Source organism: Glycine max, chromosome 6, assembly GCF_000004515.6.
Source record: "Glycine max cultivar Williams 82 chromosome 6, Glycine_max_v4.0, whole genome shotgun sequence".
In the NCBI taxonomy this organism is placed as follows: Eukaryota; Viridiplantae; Streptophyta; class Magnoliopsida; order Fabales; family Fabaceae; genus Glycine; species Glycine max.
Window position 1 is genome coordinate 38,971,614 of NC_038242.2, and position 22,602 is coordinate 38,994,215.

Below are 22,602 nucleotides of genomic sequence, written 5' to 3' on the forward strand. Positions count from 1 at the left end.
TAGTTTGGGCCAAAATTACAATAAATAAAAATTATAACTAAAAAATATATTTAACTTGGGCCTTCAGCAACAATTAATAGTCTTGATAGTGTCTCTGCCTCTGGGCCTTCATCCTTCTCCACTTGGGCCTTCATCCTTCTCCACTTGGGCCTTCATCCTTCTCCACTCGGGGGCTTTGTCCTTCTCCACTTGGGCCTTCGTTCTTCTCCACTTGGGCCTTTAGCCTGTATTTGGCCAGTTTCATGATTCTCATCATTCCCTCCTTCGTGGAAAACATTTGTCCTCAAATGTCTAGGATCATCACCGGATTCAAGTACCACTTCCTTCCTTTTCTTGTTGACTTGCTTGGCATAGCTTTCATTCTTCTCCATATTGGTCTTCATTAGTTGCATTTATTCTATCTCACCCATGATTTTAGTTTTGGAACGGATTCGATAGGGGTGTCGTAAGGTGCGTTTGTCTTTTTTGATTATGGTGTTTACTTTGACTATAACTGCTAAAAGAACAAAATGCAATGAGTGATGCAACAACGAACTAAACATGAATGCATGACAATGATAAGTTGTCGAAGTATTGCACCCACGCAGAAATTTCAGCAGAGACATAGGGTTGAATCAAATCTCATTTTCATTAAGAGACAATATTGTTTATCTTGTCAAAGTCAAAGCATAAATACAAATGCCTTAGTGTGAAAGTGATTGCCTTGGGAGCTGAGTTCACGTTCGCCATTGCCTTGGCTTTGGCTAATAGTCTTGGAAGCTCTTGACTCCCATTCAGAGTGAAAGTGAACCTATCCGTCCACATCATAGCTTCTCCGTGTAATGAATTTATCACTCTTTCTCTTGCTTCCCTTTTCGCTTGCAGAGTCGATACTTTTGCATGTTCATCCTCTAGTCTTAGCTCATGGCTAGCAGCTAGATCTAGCTTCTCTTTATACTGGTCAATGATTGTCCACATGTTTTCTTCCGTCCTACTCAACTGTTCGGTCAAGCTCCTCTTCAACCTTTGACAAGCCTTCAACTTGTCCTCTAATATCATACTTTCCACCCTTGACTCGTCCCTTTCGGCCCTTCAAAGCTTGAGTTCGTTGTTGCTGCCCTATAAAGCCCCTCGGAACTTATTTTGGCCCCATTCTTCTTTTCGGGCCTTCTTTGTTTCTCGTTCTAATGCTTCGGCTGTGGCTATGTTGACATCCCTTAGCTCGTCACACTCTTTCCTGACCCTGATGTCTATTGTCTTGAACTTTTCCTTGACCACTTGTGTTCTTTCAAGTTCCGCTTTCAAGGCTTGCACTTCTTCGCTCTCCTCAGGGACATCAGCCTCTTCCCCACCTGAACTCTTTAGCTTCGGGAGCCAAGTTATCCCTTGCATTCGAGCCTTCAACCATTTATGATATCTGCCAATAACACCGTTGTTGCTTCCTCTAAGCTCCTTATCCTTTCTTTGCACCGTATTCCATGCTTTTCGGACTCTTTGAAGCATTTTTGCATTGGGGTCACTGAAGCCTCGTGCGATGAAAGACGCGATACTATCTTCCGATGGCACCCCTCTCATAGGATAACCTAGTTGTCTTATGGCAAGTACGAGATTATAATTAATACAACCTCTCGTTCCCATCAAGGGGACGTTTGGGAACCTTTCACATGAGCACAGAACCCCGGCCCCTCCTTCCTTCCATCGAGGGAACCAATTAACGGACAACCCTACCATACCCGCCAAGAGTTACTCCCAATTTGCTTTCCCTTTCTCGGCACATATGCGGTGAACCTGTAGGGGACAGACGAGTCTACTTTCATGACGAAAAATGTGAGAGACCAGCCATACATAAAGAGCAGGTGTACAACAAACAATTCTCGTGCTGCTCTTCTCGCATCTCCAGTCGAACGTGTCATAGGCATCTACCAAAACAGCAACGACCGAACTTTCCTTGTTGTGGTGATAAGCAAGAAAAGTGTCGATTGCCGCTAGATCCACTAGCCCATCCACATTTGGAAAGAGGACAACCCCGAACACCAATAGAGCTAAAACATCAATGAATGAATTACACTCTCCTTGATTCGCCAAAGCTTTCGCTTTCTCTTCCAAGTGCTACTTTGGTATCCCAACCACCCCATTTCTATTTTGTTTCACTCAGTCCAATTCTTGCGTTGAGATCTTGACCACCTTTGCTACTCTTGCCATGGAGGGGTATAACCCAGAAAACAGATACAACTTCCTTCCTTCTAGCGGGCATCCCAAGATCCCTTCAAACTCTTCAACGGTCGGTACTAACTGAAAGTCCCCAAATGTGAAGCACCTTAGCGGCTGGTTGTAATATTGAGCGAGGGATGCAATGGCTTCAACAAACACTTTTATCATAGTCAAATCCCAGATTTTTTCCATAGTCTTGCGGAAGGCTTGACGTTGGAGTTGATCCATTCGCTGCCCTAGCTCATGCAAACTAGTTACTTCTAGGCTCTTGATTTTGACATGATATAACCTTTTCTTAAAAGAGGGTGCTTGATTCGATCCCATGTTTGCTAGAATGAAAAACTCTGCTAATCAATACTTCAACACCCTATTGTTCGAACTCTAGGACAGTCCCAAACTTTATCGGAAAGTGTACCGAGTCGTTAAAGTAATAATAAAATGGTAAGAAATCGAGTATCGAACTCAGGGAACTTGTTTCATTAGGTAAAGTTTCATTCAACAAGCAGACATTGATATAAAGCCATGTAAGCATAATTAAATCAAAGATGTATGTGTTGTAAATATAAAGGAACTACAAATACACTTATCAAAATAAGAGAGAAAAAAGATGATTAAAACGTTGGGTCCTTCTACTGAACGCTTGATGTAATTAAAATATTTTTCTCTATTTAATGTTATTTTTGTGTTCTATGTTGAGGACTAAAATACCAAACACTGATTCCTCGCATGAATGGACTAATTCTAATTAAACTTCGTTCTCAGATGTCTCGTCGAACTTAGCCTAACCGAACATCATTACAATCACATCATATCAAAAACTAAAACTACACTCTATGTCTAGCAATGCAGTTATCTAGCCCTGCTCAATCCAGTTCTAAGGATTAATACATTTTCCAATACTAAAAATCTTAACTTTACACACCAATGGGTGATCAGACCAAAAGTATGCAATAATTAAATGCATATAGAAGCAATGAACACATAAAACAACTTTAAATAGATAGTTAAGAATTTACATCAAGTTTCAGCAGAATTTCCCAACAGAGATACTTAGCCTTCCATCACAAGGCAACACCTTTCAGCTATAAGATGAGGGTTTAAGAAGAAAATAACAGATTACATAGTGGTGGGGATGTCTCCTCCACCTCTAGGAACCTAGAAATTACTCCTAAATCTAAGATCCTCTTGAAAGCTGAGGTTTTTGACTTCCTTGCTCTGTTTTGCGCCTCTGTTCTGCTCCCTACGTTGTAATCCATACTCTATCTATCTATGCTTGATTTTTCCAACTTCAGCCTTAAAAAGGGCTTTCTGACCTCAAAGGCTCGCTTAGTGCCATTTTCGCGCTTAGCGCGAGTTAGTGAATATCCGCTGAGTGAGCTGGGCGCGCTTAGCGTGGGAAGAGACAAACATCTCATGGAGCGAGCTGATGACACGCTGAGCGTGCAGATGCTTCTTAGATTCTCCTCCAGATTCTCCCAACTCGCTAAGCTGGCTGAGTGCCTCACTTAGCGCATGACTCTTACTAAGCACACAAGCCTCGCTTAGCGAGACACCAGCTGCTAGCCTTCACAAATTTCATCCTTTTTACCTGAAATTGAAGTTGAAACACATTAAATTCACAATGTTGGGCATTTCTACTGAACAAAATTAAGCTAAACCTAAAAATATGTACAAACCTACAAAAAGAACCATAAATTAGGGAAAAGACAAACATTTTATAACACTTTTCTATACAAAAGTTAGTCATAAATGACGACTAACACCTATCATGGAGGAAATATGATGAACGCGTGAGGGAATGTTTATGCTATGCATGACAAAAATGCATTTTATCTACAGACACAAGAGCCCGGAAGACCATCTCTTCGTTCTCACAATGCATTGGGCATCATGGTTCATTTACCGTCATTACCATGGTACCCCATGCATGCATTTAAGAAGGTGATGCGGACCTTCCGACTTCCCGTGACAAAATGATGAGACAAATGCAATGCACGAGTGATGACACAATATGAGTATGCAGACGTGAGAACACGTGGTTGATAGCACAAAGAGAAACATACTAGACGAACGAGCATGGTAACACAATCAATTAATGCCGAAATGACATAACAACATGGCAAGCACAGGAAAGATGCACACAATCATGACATCAATGGCAATATGAAGGAAACAAAACATAGTGCGTTTGCTCCATGCCCCTATTTCAGGAACCTAAGGGGAGGGACTAAAATTTTTCTACTTAGTGATAACTCCCAAGGTGGTCGCACATATCTTTCAAAGGTTTCTAGAGATATCATCCTCTTTGATATCAAACGTTGTGGTGGTAGGGACTACCATCTGTGAATGTATGAATACATGAATTTTGATGATGCTAAAGAAGAATCAAGCAAGGCCAATTCAAAGGATAAGCATTTGCTTCAAGATTAATTCAAGATTGCTTCAACAAACAAAGCCTTGTTTCAAGATTCACTAAAGATCAAGCCTTGACTCAAAACAAAGGGTTTCAAAGTCATGCAAGGCTCTGGTAATTGATTACCAGGAAGTGTAATCGATTACCAGAAGGGAAGAATGAAAAAGAGCTATTGAAAAGGGTTTTGAATTTGAATTTTGAACATGTAATCGATTACCATATGTCTGTAATCGATTACCAACAACGAAACTCCTGAAATTCAAATTCAAAAGTCATGACCCTTCAAATTATAACTATGTAATCGATTACACAAACATTGTAATCGATTATCAGTGAAGAGTTTTCAAAAAATCTGCCAACAGTCACATCTTTTCATTGGATTTGTGAATGGCCATCAAAAGCCTATAAATAGGTGACTTGGGCACGAATTTTGAAGAGAGAGTTTTGCTGGTCCAAAATGTCTTATCCTCTCAAAAGAAAATGAGAGAGATTGATTCCAAGAGAACTTCATTGCCAAATGCTCTCTCAAAAGAAACTCTTGGGCAAACACCTGCAAATTCATTAAGAGTTCATCCATGGACATCAATTGTAATATCCTTCTCTTCAAGAGAGAATTCTTCTTTCTTTCTTCTCATTCAAAGAGATTGTTTAAGGGACCGAGAGTCTCTTAAGTTGTAAGGAATGTTGAACACAAGGGAAGGGTTGTCCCTGTGTGGTTTAGACTTTGTAAACGGATTTTTACAAAGGGAGTGGAAAATCTCAAGTGGGTTGCTTGAGTACTGGACGTAGGCATGAAATTTGACAAACCAGTGTAAAACTATGTTTGCATTCTCTCTTCCCTTATCTCATTTATTTTGTTGCAATCAATTATGTCTTTCATGTTTAAAGAACATTATTAAATTGATTGTTGCTTCTTCTGCATTCTGAGCCTATCTTTTTTAGAAGGGGGTTGAAAGTTTGTTAGTAGGAAATTAATTCACCCCTTCATAAGATTTCTAAGGCCACAGGTCCAACACCAGCAACAACGTATCATCAAAGAGAAAAACTCTAGATGAGGTTTCACTATCATCAAGCGAGTCAGAGACTCAGCATGACCACAGATCAACCTCCACTTCCTATGTTCCCATGGACCCGGGTATAGGGCCCTAATAACTTATCGTGTGTGCAAAGGTGTACGTGCCATGCGTGTATGAACAAATATTTATAAACATGCATATGATAAGGAAACAACCACACCAAATACAAAAGCATCAAAAGAGTTATATGAATATAAGAACATAAAAGAAAGAAAGGGAAACAAAGCAAAGATAAATATTGCACATAGATTAAATGGCTCAACTCTTTAAAAAAAAGTCCCCAATGGAGTCACCAACTATCGCAACCTACTCTTTGGCGGGAGGGCGCGGCGAGACTCAAGGGTGCATCTTCCAAGAAAGGAAAACACGTGGGAGTTGCCACCAACGTTTATTCGAGGAAAACGTTAGAAAAACCAAAAGGGGTCTGCGAATTTTGAAAATAAGGGTTCAGGAGTTGTTTACGTGCGGGGAAGATATTAGCACCCCACGTGTCCATCACAAGGCAACCTTTAATCAAGTGCGCAAAATAATGACTTCAATATTTATTTATTTTTCCTTTTTTATGTTCTTTTTATCTTTTGGGGTCGACAAGAGCATGACCCTTGCTCCTACGTATCCTCAAGTGCAAAGATGAACCCAAACCTACGTAGTTCTTAAAAGCAAGAAAGTTACGCGTAAGGTTGATTTTAAACTTTTGAAAGGTTCATTTTAACCAATAAAAGTAAAAGAGACCATTAAGGCGTTGGACCTTGAATGGATTCAAGCGATTTGTATGGATAAAAGCTTGGTTATGTGTTAATTTTAACTTTGGTTTCACTTATTTACTTTCAAACTCATTAAAAGATGACTTGCGAAGTAAATGACCCGTTGAAACTTTATTTTATAATGATAAACTGAGATTACGGCACAAATGATCGGTTGAAATTTTATTTTAGAGTGATAAAGTGAGATTATGGCACAAACGATTGGTTGAAATTTTATTTTACAGTGATAAAATGAGATTATGACACAAACGATTGGTCGAAACTCGCTTTACACAAGAAATGAGATCACTGATGTTAGAAGAATGAAGATGAAGATGTACAAAGTAACAAGAGGGACCCCTAAGGATGCATAGAGCGAATTCAAAACTTTAAAATAAAAACTAATCGGTCGATGAATGAAGAACGATGTGGGAATTGATCACAGATATGATTCGGAAACGCCTCGACCTCATTTTTTCTTCTTCTTTCTCCTTCTTCTCCTTACACTAAATCTTTCAATGTCTGAACCCCCATTACTTCAGCCCCCTCACGCTTATTTATAGGAAATGAGGGGAGGAGGTTGAACAGCAGCTCGCCCAGGCGAGCTGTTGCTTCAACCTGAAGTAACCTTGCTTGCCCAGGTGAACTTGTTACTTCGCCCATAAGTCTTATGGTGGCCCAGGCGAGCCAGAGGCTAGCTTGAGCGAGCCAGGGGTCTGAAAAAGCCCCAAAATGACTCCCTTTCTTTTCCTTTTGGGTATTTTTCGCATTCTTTACCGAAATGTTGAGAAATCTCTGAATTGTGCAACAACTAGTGTCAAGCAGCTTAATTTGGCCAACAAGAACCAAAACATTAGCAAATGATCACCCCAGACGAAATTAGGGTTTGACAATGGCCACAATTCATCAAACAAAAAAGAAGAGTGAAGAATTCATTCGTCAAGAGACAACAAATACTTGAAGATGAAGACTATAAATAGAAGAAGCTTCGAAGAAACAAGATACGAATCAATTTGCAAAATATTCTTCCATTCTTTCTTGTAAAGATTTTTTTAAATCTTTGTATGGGTAAAAGCTCTCAAAACGTCTTGTAAACATTGAGAGAAATCAAAAACTAAAGTATTGAGTGTAATATCCACATGTAAGACAATCATCTCTTAGTATAGTGAAAACTTATGACAAATTTTGTTGATTTGTTTAGAGCCAATAGTGACTTGGTAGAACAAAGAATATTGGGTTGAAGTCAAGTTTGAGGTAGAGCTTGTCTTTGTAAGAGTCAGAAGCGATAGTGAAGAATACTTGTAACTTTGGATAAGTTAGTGAAACTTGATAGATTGCTAAGAATTGAACCGTAATCTTGTGGTTGAGACAAATCAGTATAAATCCTTGTGTGTTCCTCTTTATTGCTTTCTTAAGTGTTTAACTAACAAAGAGTTTAAATTTATTTTTAGATCTTATATTTATTTTTGGTCTGATAAGAAAATCATTTTCGTATCGTCTTATCAAACTTTTCATATATCTCTTATCTATTTTAAATAAAAACTATATTAGACAATAAGGAATGTTTTTGTTTAAAAGAAAATTTTAATTTCTAAAAATACAATTCAATTCTGTTTATGTATTATTTGCCTCTACACAAAAGTTGTCATATGACGTGACTATATAAAAAGAATTCATTAGATATTCATGGACATGTGCAATTGTGAGAAAAGCGTCATCGTCCAATAAAGTGCATTTTTCTGTAATTCATTTCGTACTTAGTAGATAGAAAGTAATTTTATCTCGTTTGTTATTCCTCTACGGCATTACACTAATCATCAACAAAAATCAAGTTTTCATTCAAATATACAAATTGATTTTAAGATATTCCTCGATTAAATTATGTTAAAAACATGTTATATCTTACATCATGAACCAAAATTTAAATTATTTATTCTAAAGTTTAATATCTTTTTACACAAATATTTGTTTGGAGTAATAGAATAGTCCTTTTCTAGTAATTTTTTTCATGTATATACATTAATTTATTGGCTTAAACTTACATGCATATCATGTAAATTATTTCTTGTGTATAAAATTTTATATTAATAATATTATACCCTTTCCAATTGAAGGAAGAATATTGACATTTATGATAAATGTCCTTAACCAATTGAATAAAAAACATTTAAACAATTAAATAAAGAAAATTTATTTAATATTTCTATGACCAAAATAATATTTCTGATGACCCGAACCCTATGTAACTAGGTAGCCCTTACTAAATTAGAAAATGTTTTAAAAAAATTACTAATTCATAGACAAGGGACCAAACCGAACAAAACAAACCATAATGATTTTCTCAACCTTTCAATTTGACAAAGTTTTTTGTCCAAAAAACGAGTTTTTATTTAAGGGAGTAGAATTCTGAATTTACTCGGAACCATCTTGCATTTTAATTTAGTCTCCAAATTGGAAAACTCTAGGCTAAACCTTTTGCAATGATTACCGTCCAAGCTTATGACCAAATAAATTATCAGCAAAATTGACCAAAATGACAAGTGATGATAAAAATATACATGCAAAAAAAAAAAATCACTTTTGAACATCATATATTATACTCAAAGTACGTATACCATTGAATTTTCTTTGTATTTCTCATACTACAACTTTACAAGCCTCTATTCCCCATAATTTATTCAATAGGAGGAGGACTAGACCACCTTCTTTTCACCTCTGATTTCCATCTCACCTCTTTGAGCTTTCCATCCAACCCATAGTCTCTCTCCATCACAAGGTTGATCCCTTCATCAGAGTACCAACCAACTCCAATGCCATGCTTGTTAATGTCAACATAGCATGTCACGCCTCCAGGAAGCCATAGCATGGTCACATCCTGCATGTCAAGCCGCTCCTCCTCGCCAAAGTAGTCAGTGTTCTTGGGGAGGCTCCTCTTCTTTAGATTTTCCATACAAAAGTACATGTACGGGGCAGCATTGCCTTCTTCTGCCGTGCTCTCCTCATCGTACACGGGAGTTGCACTTACCTCAAAGACTTTCCATGACCCTGTTAGCTCTGATGGCTTGGTTCGTTTTCTTTGTGAAAATGGCTTTGCGTCGAACTCCATGTCACTGTGTAGCAGAAATTAGTTATTTTCTTAAATTCAAGACATTGAAAATGACAAACTATAAGATCCTATTTGAATAAACTTTACAATAAACACCTGTAGGAGAACATATTAAGATAAAATGTATTAAGTTTTTTTCCATAAATAAAATGAACTTATAACTTCAACTTTTATAGAAACTTTCTCATTTTAACTTTTCTAGAAGCTGATTTTAACTTAAGAGAGAAGCTTAATTCATTTTACATTTTTTTACCAATGTTTATTGAAATGTTTATCCAAAAGGACCTAAGTACATGCTCACAAGTCACACCAGAAATCCATGCCATATCACATTAAATATCATTTTAACTAATTTTTAAGTCCAATTTGTTGGGTTCACTTCACATTTCCCTGCTGCAACGTATTGAGTTTTACATAATGTAACTGCTTCATAGTTGCAAATTGGTACAATTTATAATAAAGCACATGTACCTTTGGTAATCAATGGAAGCAGGACTGGCCCATTCTTCTTCATACACGGCGACTCTCAATATCTGTATATCTGAACCACCATTGATGAATTCTATGGTGTGGACAATTCGGATCCTTTTGTGGCAGCCTTTAACCAAGCACTGGAAAAGGAGAATTTGTAACAAAAAGAAATTATAACTCTTGTTGGTGGAATATTAGTTGAACATTATTTTTTCATAAGTTAACTTGGGGGTGGAGGGACTTTAAAAATTAACAAATGCATGATCAGTGTTAATAGTCATTGACACCAGTGAAGGATCTATAAATATGATATTTTGTAAGAAGCATGCCAAACTTACTTGTTCGAACTTGAAAGTTGGTGAGATATAGTATTTTGTATCATTGTATTCACCCACTGGAATATCTATAGGACCTCGAGAATATGACCCGTCCTAAAATTTACGAAACATAATTATTTATTATTTATGATATATAATGAGAGGAACATAAACGAACAATCAGATGCTGCTAGTCATTTGGATAATAAACAACATTAGGATTTAGGCATATCACATGATCGCTTTACTTATAATTTAGGGATATCAGCTCAATACCACATGATTCAAGTAATATTACCAAAATCAAAGCCTTATCCTACAAGATGCGGTCAGCTACATGGGTCATGACGTCATTCGGCAAGTTTAGAAACCAAAGTGTAGCAAACGGGAAAAAAGTACACTTCTCCTTACAGAGGTATCCCATATGACACAATAACTCTGAAATAGTATAGTATACCATAGTCTTAATCAGCGGAATATACAATTTCTTACATGACAAAAGGACAGCCACTGATCCCAGACAATATTGGCAAGTAAAATAAAGGGGACAGTCCTCTCAGAGTAGCCTTAGGCTGCCAGATCAATAGAGAACTTGGAATGTAGAAATAAGCATCTTCTATCTACAACTAGGACACAGTTTGAAAGCCACAGAAGTGAATATTTTGCCAAAACTTTAAAGCATGTGACTCAATTGAGACTATCCAGAACTCTCTTGGCTAACTGTACTGCACGAGCCCAGTGCAGCAGCTGAAAGAAATGCAGAGCATAGAAGTTTGTTGATACTCTTCATCCCAAATCAACGAGGAAGGCAGGGCAGAAAACAAAATATACAAAGGAAGGAGGTAAAAGTCTTGACACTACTACGTAAGAAAAGATTAGAAAACACAACCTAAAGCACATAATAAATATGTTTTGGTAACACAAAAAAATTAAAAAAATGTTTTTATTTAGTACTACGCAAAATTTTGGAGAGGTTTAACTTCATTGAACCAGGAAATGGGTCATCTTTTTATATTTAAAACAGTGAGAAAAATAGTGTTTTATTCTGCAAGGAAAACTACGAGAAAAATACTTCAAAAAAACTTACTTTCCATAAACAAATTCATACTAGTATTAAAAGAATCTTACTTCAAAGTAAACAAGGCCTGGTTCACAGCCCATGACATCTTCTTCCATCACATCACTCCTTTTAAAGTCAAACGATTCAAATGTAGGCAAAACATGATTTATTACATTAACGCTGGATTTGTGCTGCCCATCTTTGGCTACATTGCTGCCTTTAATATGCTGTGGTATTTCACCATAAGGATTCAAAGTCACCCAGTTAACCTTTCTCTGGATTTGAGATGTATGCTCACCTGAAACTGATGGTACTACCTCTATGCGGGAAAGAGTATAGCAGTCATATAGATGTTCATTCTTGCTACCTATTTCCATTGGTTCCATTTCAGCTGTGATGGGAGAAAACACAGCACCTACACCCTTCCAAATTCCACTGAGACTGCTAGTAAATGTATTCCAAATTGGTTTTATAACTGGTTCCTGAAAGATTATCCATTCAGTCAGTATAATGTTCATTGCAATTTGAACTGAATAATTTCTACAGTTCACCGCAAATATTAATATACATAGAAAAACAAGTAGAAAGAAAACAATAATAGTGGAGTTGATTTCTACCAAATGTCTAGCTAAATTTTATCCATAAAACAATTGTTGGAATTTATTCCCTCACACAGTTTCTTCTAAGAAAGAGTATTAAAAACGAAGGAAACAATCCACGTTATATATGCATTCCTTACTTACAAACTTAAAATTCCCAAACTGCTGCAAAACACAAAAGCAAGCCCCAGTATACATGGTACAAACATTCTCCTTCCAGATCTTCATATTAAATGCGAGTGATTCTTTAGAAAAAATAAATAAATAAATTGAATAAACAGGGTTTTAAAAATATATTTGAAATTTCAGTCAGTTATACAAAGCTCAGGTCCCAAAACAATATAATCAATTTATTTTTTCAGTTCTGCTCATATTTATCTGCAGACTGCAACTGAAGCCAAACATCGAGAGCCAAACTGAAAAGGAAATATTAAAAAAGAAAACCTAAGAGTATCAAGAGAAACTTAATTACTATTAAGCAGCCATTGACCCTTAAATCCTAAAAATATGAACTTAGACTATGATATATCCTTTTTCCTTTTCATGGTTCAATCCACATATGGTGTTATCAGTCACTAATCTAATAAAGACAATGGGACTTCCCACTATTTCTCCTAATTAAAATTGTGTAGTGCATATTCTATTATTGTAAAAAAAAAAAAAAAACAAGTCAGGAACAACATCTTCATGGTTTATCATTTCAATCATCAAATAGGCTCAAAAGCAATTATGTTCTGCTATACACACAGACAGATGTTACAACTGCAAACAAAACTAACCACAAGTATAACACTACTACTTGGCAGTCAAATCAATTATACTGAAATGGTATGTAAATATAAGACTTCACCAAAGCAGAAGTTCTGCTACATGATTGTCATGTTTGGTAGGGACTTCCTAAAATACTAGTGTAAGACATCATACACAGAACAGTACAATGTATGATAAAAGCAGAGAGAACTCCAACAGAATGTAATAGTAGGAAAATGAAATGGAAAACAGCAAAAAACTGTTCTGTCCAATTGGTATAATTTGCGTGCACTTATTCCTCATTAACAGAAACATCATTGATCTTTATATATATATATATATATATATATATATATATATATATTTTTTTTTTTTTTTTTTTATCAGCCAAATAGAATTATATATATTAAGATAACAGTACCAGGGGTACTGTGGTTACAATAGAGTTAAAGAAAACGTAGTGAATCCACCTGCCAAGCTACTCAGCTTGGGGAAATCCACCCACTCAGGAGATTACATAATCAGGCCCCTTGGCTTGTGAACCCTCCTAAACTACATCCCCGCCATTAGAACCCATCCTAATCTGCTGAAAAGCATATTGGTAAATTGGTGGACCAATAATTGTAGTGAATAATGAAGTCTTTCTCCGATGCTCTAAGCCACGACCACAACAGGAACAGAGCATCATCCATTAGCTTAGCAGCGTTAAATGATTCATTCGAGAAAAGGATCTTATTTCTGTGCTGCCATATTGACCACGTTAATGCCACCCACCAGCACTTCCACCTATGATTTCTTTTTCCTCCATTCATCCCGTTTTGATGCTGCAAAAAATGGTACCTAGGGATAATGGGGAATGCCCCTACTATTCCAGTCCATGCTAGAGATTCCCACCATAGAGCTAGAGATTTGGGACAGTTGAAAAAGAGATGAGCTGCATCCTCCTGCTGAGATCTGCAAAACGGGCATAAACTGTCGTTTATCTCTATTTGCCTCCTTCTGAGATTAGATTTAGTCGGCAATCGATCCTTGATAAGTCTCCACGCAAAGATTGCAGCTTTGGATGGGATTTTTAATTTCCACAGGTTCTGCATTGCTTCATCCAGATTGACACCCATTGAGCTTTCTTGTAACATGTTATAGGCACTCCTTGTAGAGTAACATCCATTAGGCTCTGCTTCCCACGTCCAGGTATCAGATATATGTCGCTGGATAGTAATGTGAGAGATTTCTTCCAGAAAGCCTGCAGCGGATGCGATTTCATTATCAAATAAAGCCCTTCTCCATGAGAGATTCCATTCCCATGAGGATTCATTGAAATTTCCCACCTGCTGGATAAGTTGATGCTGCTGAAGAGATATCCTATACAGCCTTGGGTATTTTATCTGTAGAGCCTCTCCATGTTCAACCCAATAATCCTCCCAGAATTTAATTTTATCCCCACATCCCACCCTCCAAGTAGTGCCATCTTGGAGGATAGGATTCAGCTGTTGGTCTTGTGTAACCTCCATTATATCTTTCCACCAGGCGGACTCGTTATTCCCTCTCCTACCTTCCACCAATGACCTCCAACCACCATACTTGGAATCCAATATCTTGGACCATAGCTTGTTGCTTTGCTGGAGCATATCCCACCTCCATTTACCGAGAAGAGCCTTATTGAAAGCCCTTATGTCTTTTATACCAAGGCCCCCTCTTTCCTTTGGGAGGCAAACTGTTTTCCAGTTCACCCAAGGTATCTTTCACTGCTCCAAACTACCTCCCCATAAGAATTTATGCTGGATTCGGATCAGCTTCTCCGCTACTTTCTCGGGCAACCTGAAAAAAGACAGAAAATAGATAGGGATGGAGGATAAAGTGGAATGGATAAGGGTCACTCTCCCCCCATATGATAGGTGCCTTTATTTCCACCTTGCTAATTTGTTCTCATACTTCCTAATAACCGAATCCCACAGCTGACCACGCCTTGGGGTAACACCAACAGGAATGCCCAGATATGTGAAGGGAAAAGATAAAATCCTGCAGTTCAAGAATCCCGCAGCTTCTCTAACCCACTGTTCAGGTCTGCCCACTGCACCAAAATGGCTTTTTGCAAAATTTATTTTAAGACCAGAGACTAATTCAAATCCTCTCAGAATTGATTTTATGACCTTGACATTTTGCATGGTGGGTTCCCCGAAAAATATAGTATCGTCCGCGTATTGGAGGATACTTACTGGTATGCTGTCTTTACCAACCAGAAATTCAGAAAACAGCTTTTCATTTACTGCTTTTCTCATAAGACCAGTTAGACCTTCAGCAACAATGTTTTATATAATACATCGCATAAAATGATTACCATTAATTCACTTGAACTATTTACTTCTGTTTGCGCAATATCCTTTTAGCCAACATTCACCAAAATGACCCAAGGATGTTGTTCTTGTTTGCTTCCCTTCACTTAAACCAGAAGAATTATTCGATTCTCAAGTCTCTCTTGAACACTTATTCATTACAATCATTTTAACCCTACTTAATCAATTTCTATGTCCTCAACTAACTCCCTCATACAATGTTGCCATCTTCTATCAAAGTAAGAACAAACATACAAATACAAAGGGTGAAGAGTGGAGAAAATAATCTATAGCCCACAAAAGCAAACTGCCAACAAATATCAGAAAGCACAATATCCACTATTTTAAACTAGTATGTTCACACAGAAGGCACAAGCATAAGATACCAAGCATTATTCATGTTTCTCTATCCACAATCATACACTGCCTACTTATTCCTTTCATTGTTAACAAAATCTCAGCATTCATATACATTCATAGTCCATTCACCAACCCAAGCACAATTTCAGGGGGGGGAGGAGGGGGGGAATGTTTCCATTTTCATCCAGAAACCTAGCCAACCCCAACCCCCACATCAATTCTCTTAAAAAAAGAAATTATTTTCAATCCTTTCTTATTGCTACGAAATCTTTAAACTATTTAACATTTACAAAAAAAAGACCAAACTTAGTCCTAATTTCTATGGATCAAACAAAAGGATGGATGAACACTAAGAACGCAAGTGCAGAAATCAACACCACCACCGAAACTGGGCACAAGCATGGAATCAAGAATTAAAACACAAATAATAATCAGCCAACAAAATGAATTCGCACAAACATAGTGGTGCCAACAGCAATTAAAGGCACAAGGAAATTATTAAGCAATAAAGACACATGAAGAATTCCAGATATTGACATACCAATCAGAATCGGATCTAGATTTCAACCGTGACCATGAGCACACAATTCTGAAGTAATTTGATGTTCCAATCAGATTCGCGTGACTCAACTATATATAACAACAAAGGCTCATCGAACAAAATTGCTCCGATCTCAGGAACAAGTTGACGCAAGTCAAAACAAACACAATTTGGACTTCAAACAATTGCGCAAGATCACATGAGCTATGCCACTGGCTGCTCGAACAAACAAAGATGCTGAATCCTTGCTCTGATACCAAATGACACAGACCCCAAATTGGATCCTAAATTCAGCATCTAACACTTAAATTTTTTAGGTAATTTTCTAGAAAAATACAGACATCAAAGAAACAAAAATGGATTGAGGTAAAAAATGATAGAACAATGCCACAATTCAAATGAATTGATAAGTTGAGATGAAGATTCACCACTTTGAATTATGAAATTCAAAGATAAGAACCAAGGGTAGTTCCTAAGAACCAAGAGAGTTTCCTCTCACAAAGCTTCAAAGTTTCATTTCAAAATGAGTCAAAACTAAATACAATGTCAACATTTTTCCTATTATACCTTTTTTTAATCAGCTAAAAAGGATATATATATATATATATATATATATATATATATATATATATATATATATATATATATATATATAAGTTAAACAGTACCAGAAGTACCAGTGAAGTTTCATACAAGATATACCAACAAAAAACAGCTTGTCTCTCTACTTTCAAATACTAGGTCAGGTACAAAATGGTTACAAGACATTTATAGCATTAAATAACCATAAATGAGATATAACCATTCTCTTTTTTCCCAGCAACCAGTCATAAATGCTAGCTATATCAGCTCCCTTTGTTAACCATATATTCCCATTGCAGCAAACAATTCCACCTCTTAAACAGAGCATGACCCCAACAATTCCACCTCTTCTCGGCCAAAATAAAAAATTGGTACTGCATGAAGCCCTTCCTCGTCATAAGTAATATCTCAGGATATTACAATCCCAATCCTCTACACCGTCTAACTTCATCACTCACATGCCCGGGCCTCCTCTCACCTAATAACCTCCTTCACTTACCCAATAAGCATATGCCTGGACTGATGCTCCATTGGACAAAAGAGTAGGATAATGATTTATCAAATGACTTGATCCATGACCAAGTATAAAACATAATCTCCTGCACTATTTTTTCTTTTTTGAAATTGTCCTCCATTCATCATTATATTGTTTCTGTTGTTCCAAAGAACCCAAACAATACAACACCAAACCAACCTCCACCTTTCCCGATTCTCTTTATTGCCAATCATCAACACAAGCTGCCAGTAATGCGTTCTCATAGAAGAAGGAAATACAGTTTTTATATCTAGCCATTAATAGCAACTTTTCCAGACTTCCTCTGCCTTCGGACACCACATGAAAGAATGCTCCAAGGATTCATCTTGATTTTGACATAACGCACACTTCAATACACCTTCATCCACAACAACATTCCTCCTTGCCAAATTATCTCCACTTGGTAGTCTATTTCACCTTAACAGGCTTAACTTCCATAAAAACAAGTTAATTTTGGAGGAACTTTCAACCACCAAATGTCAGCCAAAGTATTGAGCAAGGAATCATCACAATTTGGAAAAAAATTCCTGTCTCATAGAGCCAAATATGAAGATTTAACAAGATAGTTCCTGGTTCGATCTTGCTTCCATATCCAAGAATCCTCCCCACCCTCTACCAACGTAGCTTCACTTAGCATCAAACTCAGCCTCTCCACCACCTCCCTCTCCCACACAAACCAGTCCCTATGCCACCTAAAATTCCACCTCCAAACCCCCTCAGCCCACTCCCCCATATTTATGATGCACTCCTCCTTTTGTAATGAGTTTAGATATAATCTAGGGAACTCATTAGCTAAGGATTGTTGTCCCACCCAACGATTGCACCAAAAAAGGACTTTATCACCCTTTTCCACTTTCCTCACTACCATAGAGTCAAACCATTTAGATTCATTTGATCCTCCCAAGATTTAATCAAGTCCCTCCACCAAATAGAAGATGTTTTTGATACCTCCCTTGTTTCAAGACCTCTCCACCCTCCATAAATAGACTCTAACACCTCACACCATAATCCTCCCAACTCCCTCATGAGCTCCCACCTCCATTTCACCAAAAGAGCATCATTAAATAAAAAAAATATTTTTAATCCCTAACCCCCCTCATGCTTTAGGTAAACAAATAGTATCCCAACTTTCCCAACAAATTTGTTTTTTCCCCTCCTCACAACCTCATAAGAAATTTCTTTGTATTTGTATAATACTCTTACCACCCTTTTAGGCAATTTAAAAAAAGACAAAAAGAACAAAGGAAAAGAAGACAAAATGAAATTTATAAGACACACTCTACCCACCATAGACAACACTTTATGCTTCCAACTCGACAATTTCCTAGCAAACTTGTGGACAATAGGTTTCCAAGTGTCAACTAACCTAGGATTAGCACCAATAGGAATCCCTAAGTAAACAAAAGGCAAAGATAAAATTTTGCATTTCAACAAATGTGCATACCTCTCCGTGTCTACTAAAGGCACCCCTATAAAACCAAAACAACTCTTGAAAAAATTTAATTTGAGCCCGGATACAAGTTCAAAACCTCTCAACATACATTTGATCGCCACTACATTGGAGAGGGTAGCCTCTCCCATGAAGATGGTGTCATCTACATTCTACATATTGTAAGATGTTTATCGGTACCTTATGTTCGCCCACAAGATAACTCTCAAAAAGATTCTTCTTTGCCATTTGAGACATGGACCCAACCTGAAGTCCACCAAGGGCCCATTTGACACATAGGCCCAACAAGCTAAACACAAAATTACATAAAAAATAAAAAGCCCAACACCAAAATTACACAATTCCCTAATCTACTATTTGACTCCAATGTAGCCTCAAGCCTTCTTCTTTAGACCTCTATCAGCCAGAGAAATCAAAAGCTAACAATTTTGCATCAAAATTGCAAATTCAAAGAGACCCATTGAGGAAATGGGTGCTTGAGTCTGAAGAACAGTATCAACCTCCACCAACATAGTATTGTTAACAAAATCTCGGCATTCATATACATTGATAGATCATTCACCAATTCAAACACAAATTCAAAGGAAAAAAAAAAGAAAAAAGGTTTCCATTTTCATCCATAAACCAACCAAACCCCAAACACCCACATTAGTTCTCTTCCCCAGACAAAACAAAAGCCAACAACTTTGCATCAAAATTGTAAATTCAAATTGACCCAAGTGAGGAAAAGTGTACCAGAGTCTGAAGAACAGTCTCAACCTCCAGCAGCATAGCCCCAGAGACAATAACCCTTCCACCCTTTGGGCCCTTCCTCCTCACCACACTCCTCCCTCTCTGCCTCCTCCTTTTCTCCTTCTGAGAAGAAGACGCCTTGGCAAGCTCATTGTCAATACTCCACATGTTGTCCTTGCTGCCCCTCACCCTCGCACCCTCTTTGGGGGAACCATTCCTCTTGTGATTGTTGGGCCTGTAAGCTTGAGCTGTTATAAGCCTCGTGGAACATGATGGCTTGGGCGAGAAGCCAAGAGAGGTAAGGGAATTGTGGGTGGAAGAGAGGGTGTGGTGGAAGCCAAGGTGGTGATGGTGTGTGGTGAAGAAGTTCTTGTTGAGGTAAAGGGAAGAAGGAGATTGCATGTTTGTGACTTGTGAGCTAGGAATTTAGATGCTATACAAAACCAGTTGTTTTGGAGGTTTAGCTGGTACAAAGTAGCCTAGGAAAGTGCACGGTGATCAACAATTAGTATTAGCAAGCAAAAACGATAGTGTTTTTTTGTAAAAATAAATAAATAAATTGTGGGTACATTTTTTTTCTTTTTCCGATCAGCAATAAGAATACTTGAGACAGAATATTTGGGAAATGCTTGATTGTCTCACACTCAGCTGAAACTTTTCATACATATATATAATATGACCAAAGGTCAACAAATACATGAGATAGGATGGAGCAGACTGCAACCCTCTGACCAAAACAACTACAGCAGCAGAGAAAAGAGAGATACAAAATATATAAAATAAATAAATTGTGGGTACATAACTACATATGGAATGGTATTTTAGCTATGGTAACAAAAAAAAAAAATATGAAATGGTATTTTAATTTTAATGTTATTTTTTATTGCTCCATGTTTAAACCAGAACAAATAGGTAGTGTTATATAAGCACCATTTTTAATTAGGCTAAATTGTAATTTTAGTCTCCCTATAATTTCAAATCTGTAAATTTAGTCCCTCTATTTCTAAATCAAGACATTTAGTCTCACTATTTTCCAAATAAGTAATTTTGGTTCTTTTGTCAATTGACCATCCAAAATTAAATGTTTACTTTGATGTGACATATTGATGACTTATGTATGTTGAGAGTGCTCTGAAATCAGTTTCTCAGGTTTTTAGAGTGCTCTGAAAACCAGTTTGTCCATAAGATTTGGAAAGATTCATGAACCCTAACGAAAGAGATAAAAACCATGTAGGTTTTTGTGTTTATGCTCGGTAAATAACTAGATATATTTGGAATAGAAAAATAGGAAAAAATAATTAAATATTTTTTTCTTATGGGAAATAGTAGCATCTATTATATATCTATTTATATTCTATTATACTTTTTTATATTTAAGGAAGGTTTTATATAAAAGGCAGATGCCACCTGGCAGCCTCATATTCATTCTCTTGTTATTAAATGCAATCAATCCAATTTTGTTTTTTATTCAAAATAATAAATAATAAATACAATCAATTTCATTTTTTTATATCATATAGTAATTAACAATTCTAATTCAATTCATCAACTAAATAATGAAATCATAAATGGATTTTATCAATGTTCCAAATTTTATGCAATGTTATTTATAATTATGTAACTATGATTTTTTTATTAGTAGCGTGTACCTTTAACCAAATGCTATCTGACTCTGATCATTAGGTCGGGAGGGGACCCACTGAATTAGTAATTGACCTACATGACTTAATCTATATGAAAAAAAATTAAATAATTCATACAACAACAATAAAGAGATATCTCACTAAGTGAGGTCCGGTACATGGATTACAAGACACCATTTGGTACAGTTAAAAACCAAAGTTTTAGAGATACTATTGAGTCGTATTAAATAATTCATAAATTGTAAAAATATACAACCTTATTTACAATGAATTTGTTATGTTACTTACAAAGTACAACCTTACTAACAAACAAAAATGGTGATGTTCTATATTCTGGAAATACAAACAGTAAGTAGAGCATAGACCTGGATCTTAATTCCTAACAACTTATGTTCTTAACAGTTGGGAGTGTTCCTTTTACTACTCAGTATTCCTGCCTGCAATACTAATGCTGACTTTCATTTTTGTTTTCACACATCAATATTATTCAGAATCACTAGACACTACCAGACTTAAATTATCTTAAAATCAATTCATAAAATAAATTCAAATTCAAATAATACAATATCAAGAAGAATAGAACTGCACATCTCAAATCCAAAGATAAAACAGAAAGGTTCAAAAATATTCAGAACAACATAACATACAATTGGAACAGAGCAGTAATATACATCATAATTAATAAGGATTTAGATTTTTTTCGAGAAGGGTTCGAGAACTTTCAAACAGAGCAAAACAGAAGGGTTCGAACAGAGCAAAGCACAGAAGTTTTCGAATTTCGAACCTGTTTTCGTCGTCCCAAACGCTGCCGTTTCTGGAGCCCCACGGTGTTGCCAGAGGCTGCTGCGGTGAGGTGCGGCGACGGCTTGGATAACGGCTTCAACAGAAAACTGAGAAAGGTTTGTTAAAGGTCTTGGCGCTGTGTTATTTGGAAAAATTTTAATTTCCCCCGACACGAACGTCGTAGTTTTAACGTAATTTATTTTTAAAATAAAATCTTAATTATCAATTTGTTCCGTGGGTTATTTTAAAATATTTAATTTAGTTATCATATTTTTAAAATATTCAATTCAATTTTCAAAATTTTTAAAACACATCAATTTAGTTGTTTTTCTTGGATTGGGTTGACGTCAAAATTTGCAGTGCTAATCGCGTTAATCCAATTTAACAAAAATAACAAAATTAATGCATTTTAAAGAATTTAAGGACCAAAGTGTATCTCTTAAAAACTTGAATATTTTAAAATAACATGGATCAAATTAATATTTAAGTCAAAAACTTAAAAAAAATTAGTTGACCGTCAACTACGTTATTATTGGTTTAGAGTTGGATCGCCCCGAGTTGGAACAAGTCTTACTAAAATGAATATAAGGAATTAAAAAATTAATAAACAATAACTTATAAAAGCATAAATAAATAAATAAAGCATTGTAGATGACGAATAAAATGATCTTATAATGACGACAAAAATATTTAAGCCTAAGTAAATTAATGATTAAATTACTTATTTAGTTGATATAGTTTTATAATTTTTATTTTTTTAGTTTCAATAGTTTCAAATTGATTTTTTTAATCACTATCATTTTAATTTAATTCTCTTTTAGTGTTTGTAGTTTCAAAAGCGATTTTTTTAATTTCAATTTACATTTTAATTATATTTTAGTTTATGTAGTTTAAAAATATTCTTTTTAGTCCTTATAA

General features: G+C 36.2%; 1 protein-coding gene across 1 annotated transcript; it reads right to left on the reverse strand.

The window, feature by feature from the left end:
- Positions 1 to 9,000: 9,000 nt before the first annotated feature.
- Positions 9,001 to 21,900, reverse strand: LOC100815601 (uncharacterized). The gene is made up of 6 exons (XM_003525994.5): positions 21,686 to 21,900; positions 19,262 to 19,737; positions 11,445 to 11,858; positions 10,338 to 10,430; positions 10,000 to 10,139; positions 9,001 to 9,532 (listed from the first exon to the last, which is right to left on the reverse strand). The coding sequence occupies exons 2-6, from the start codon at positions 19,658 to 19,660 to the stop codon at positions 9,097 to 9,099; spliced, it is 1,482 nt and encodes a 493-aa protein (XP_003526042.1). The 5' UTR covers positions 19,661 to 19,737; positions 21,686 to 21,900; the 3' UTR covers positions 9,001 to 9,096.
- Positions 21,901 to 22,602: the final 702 nt, after the last annotated feature.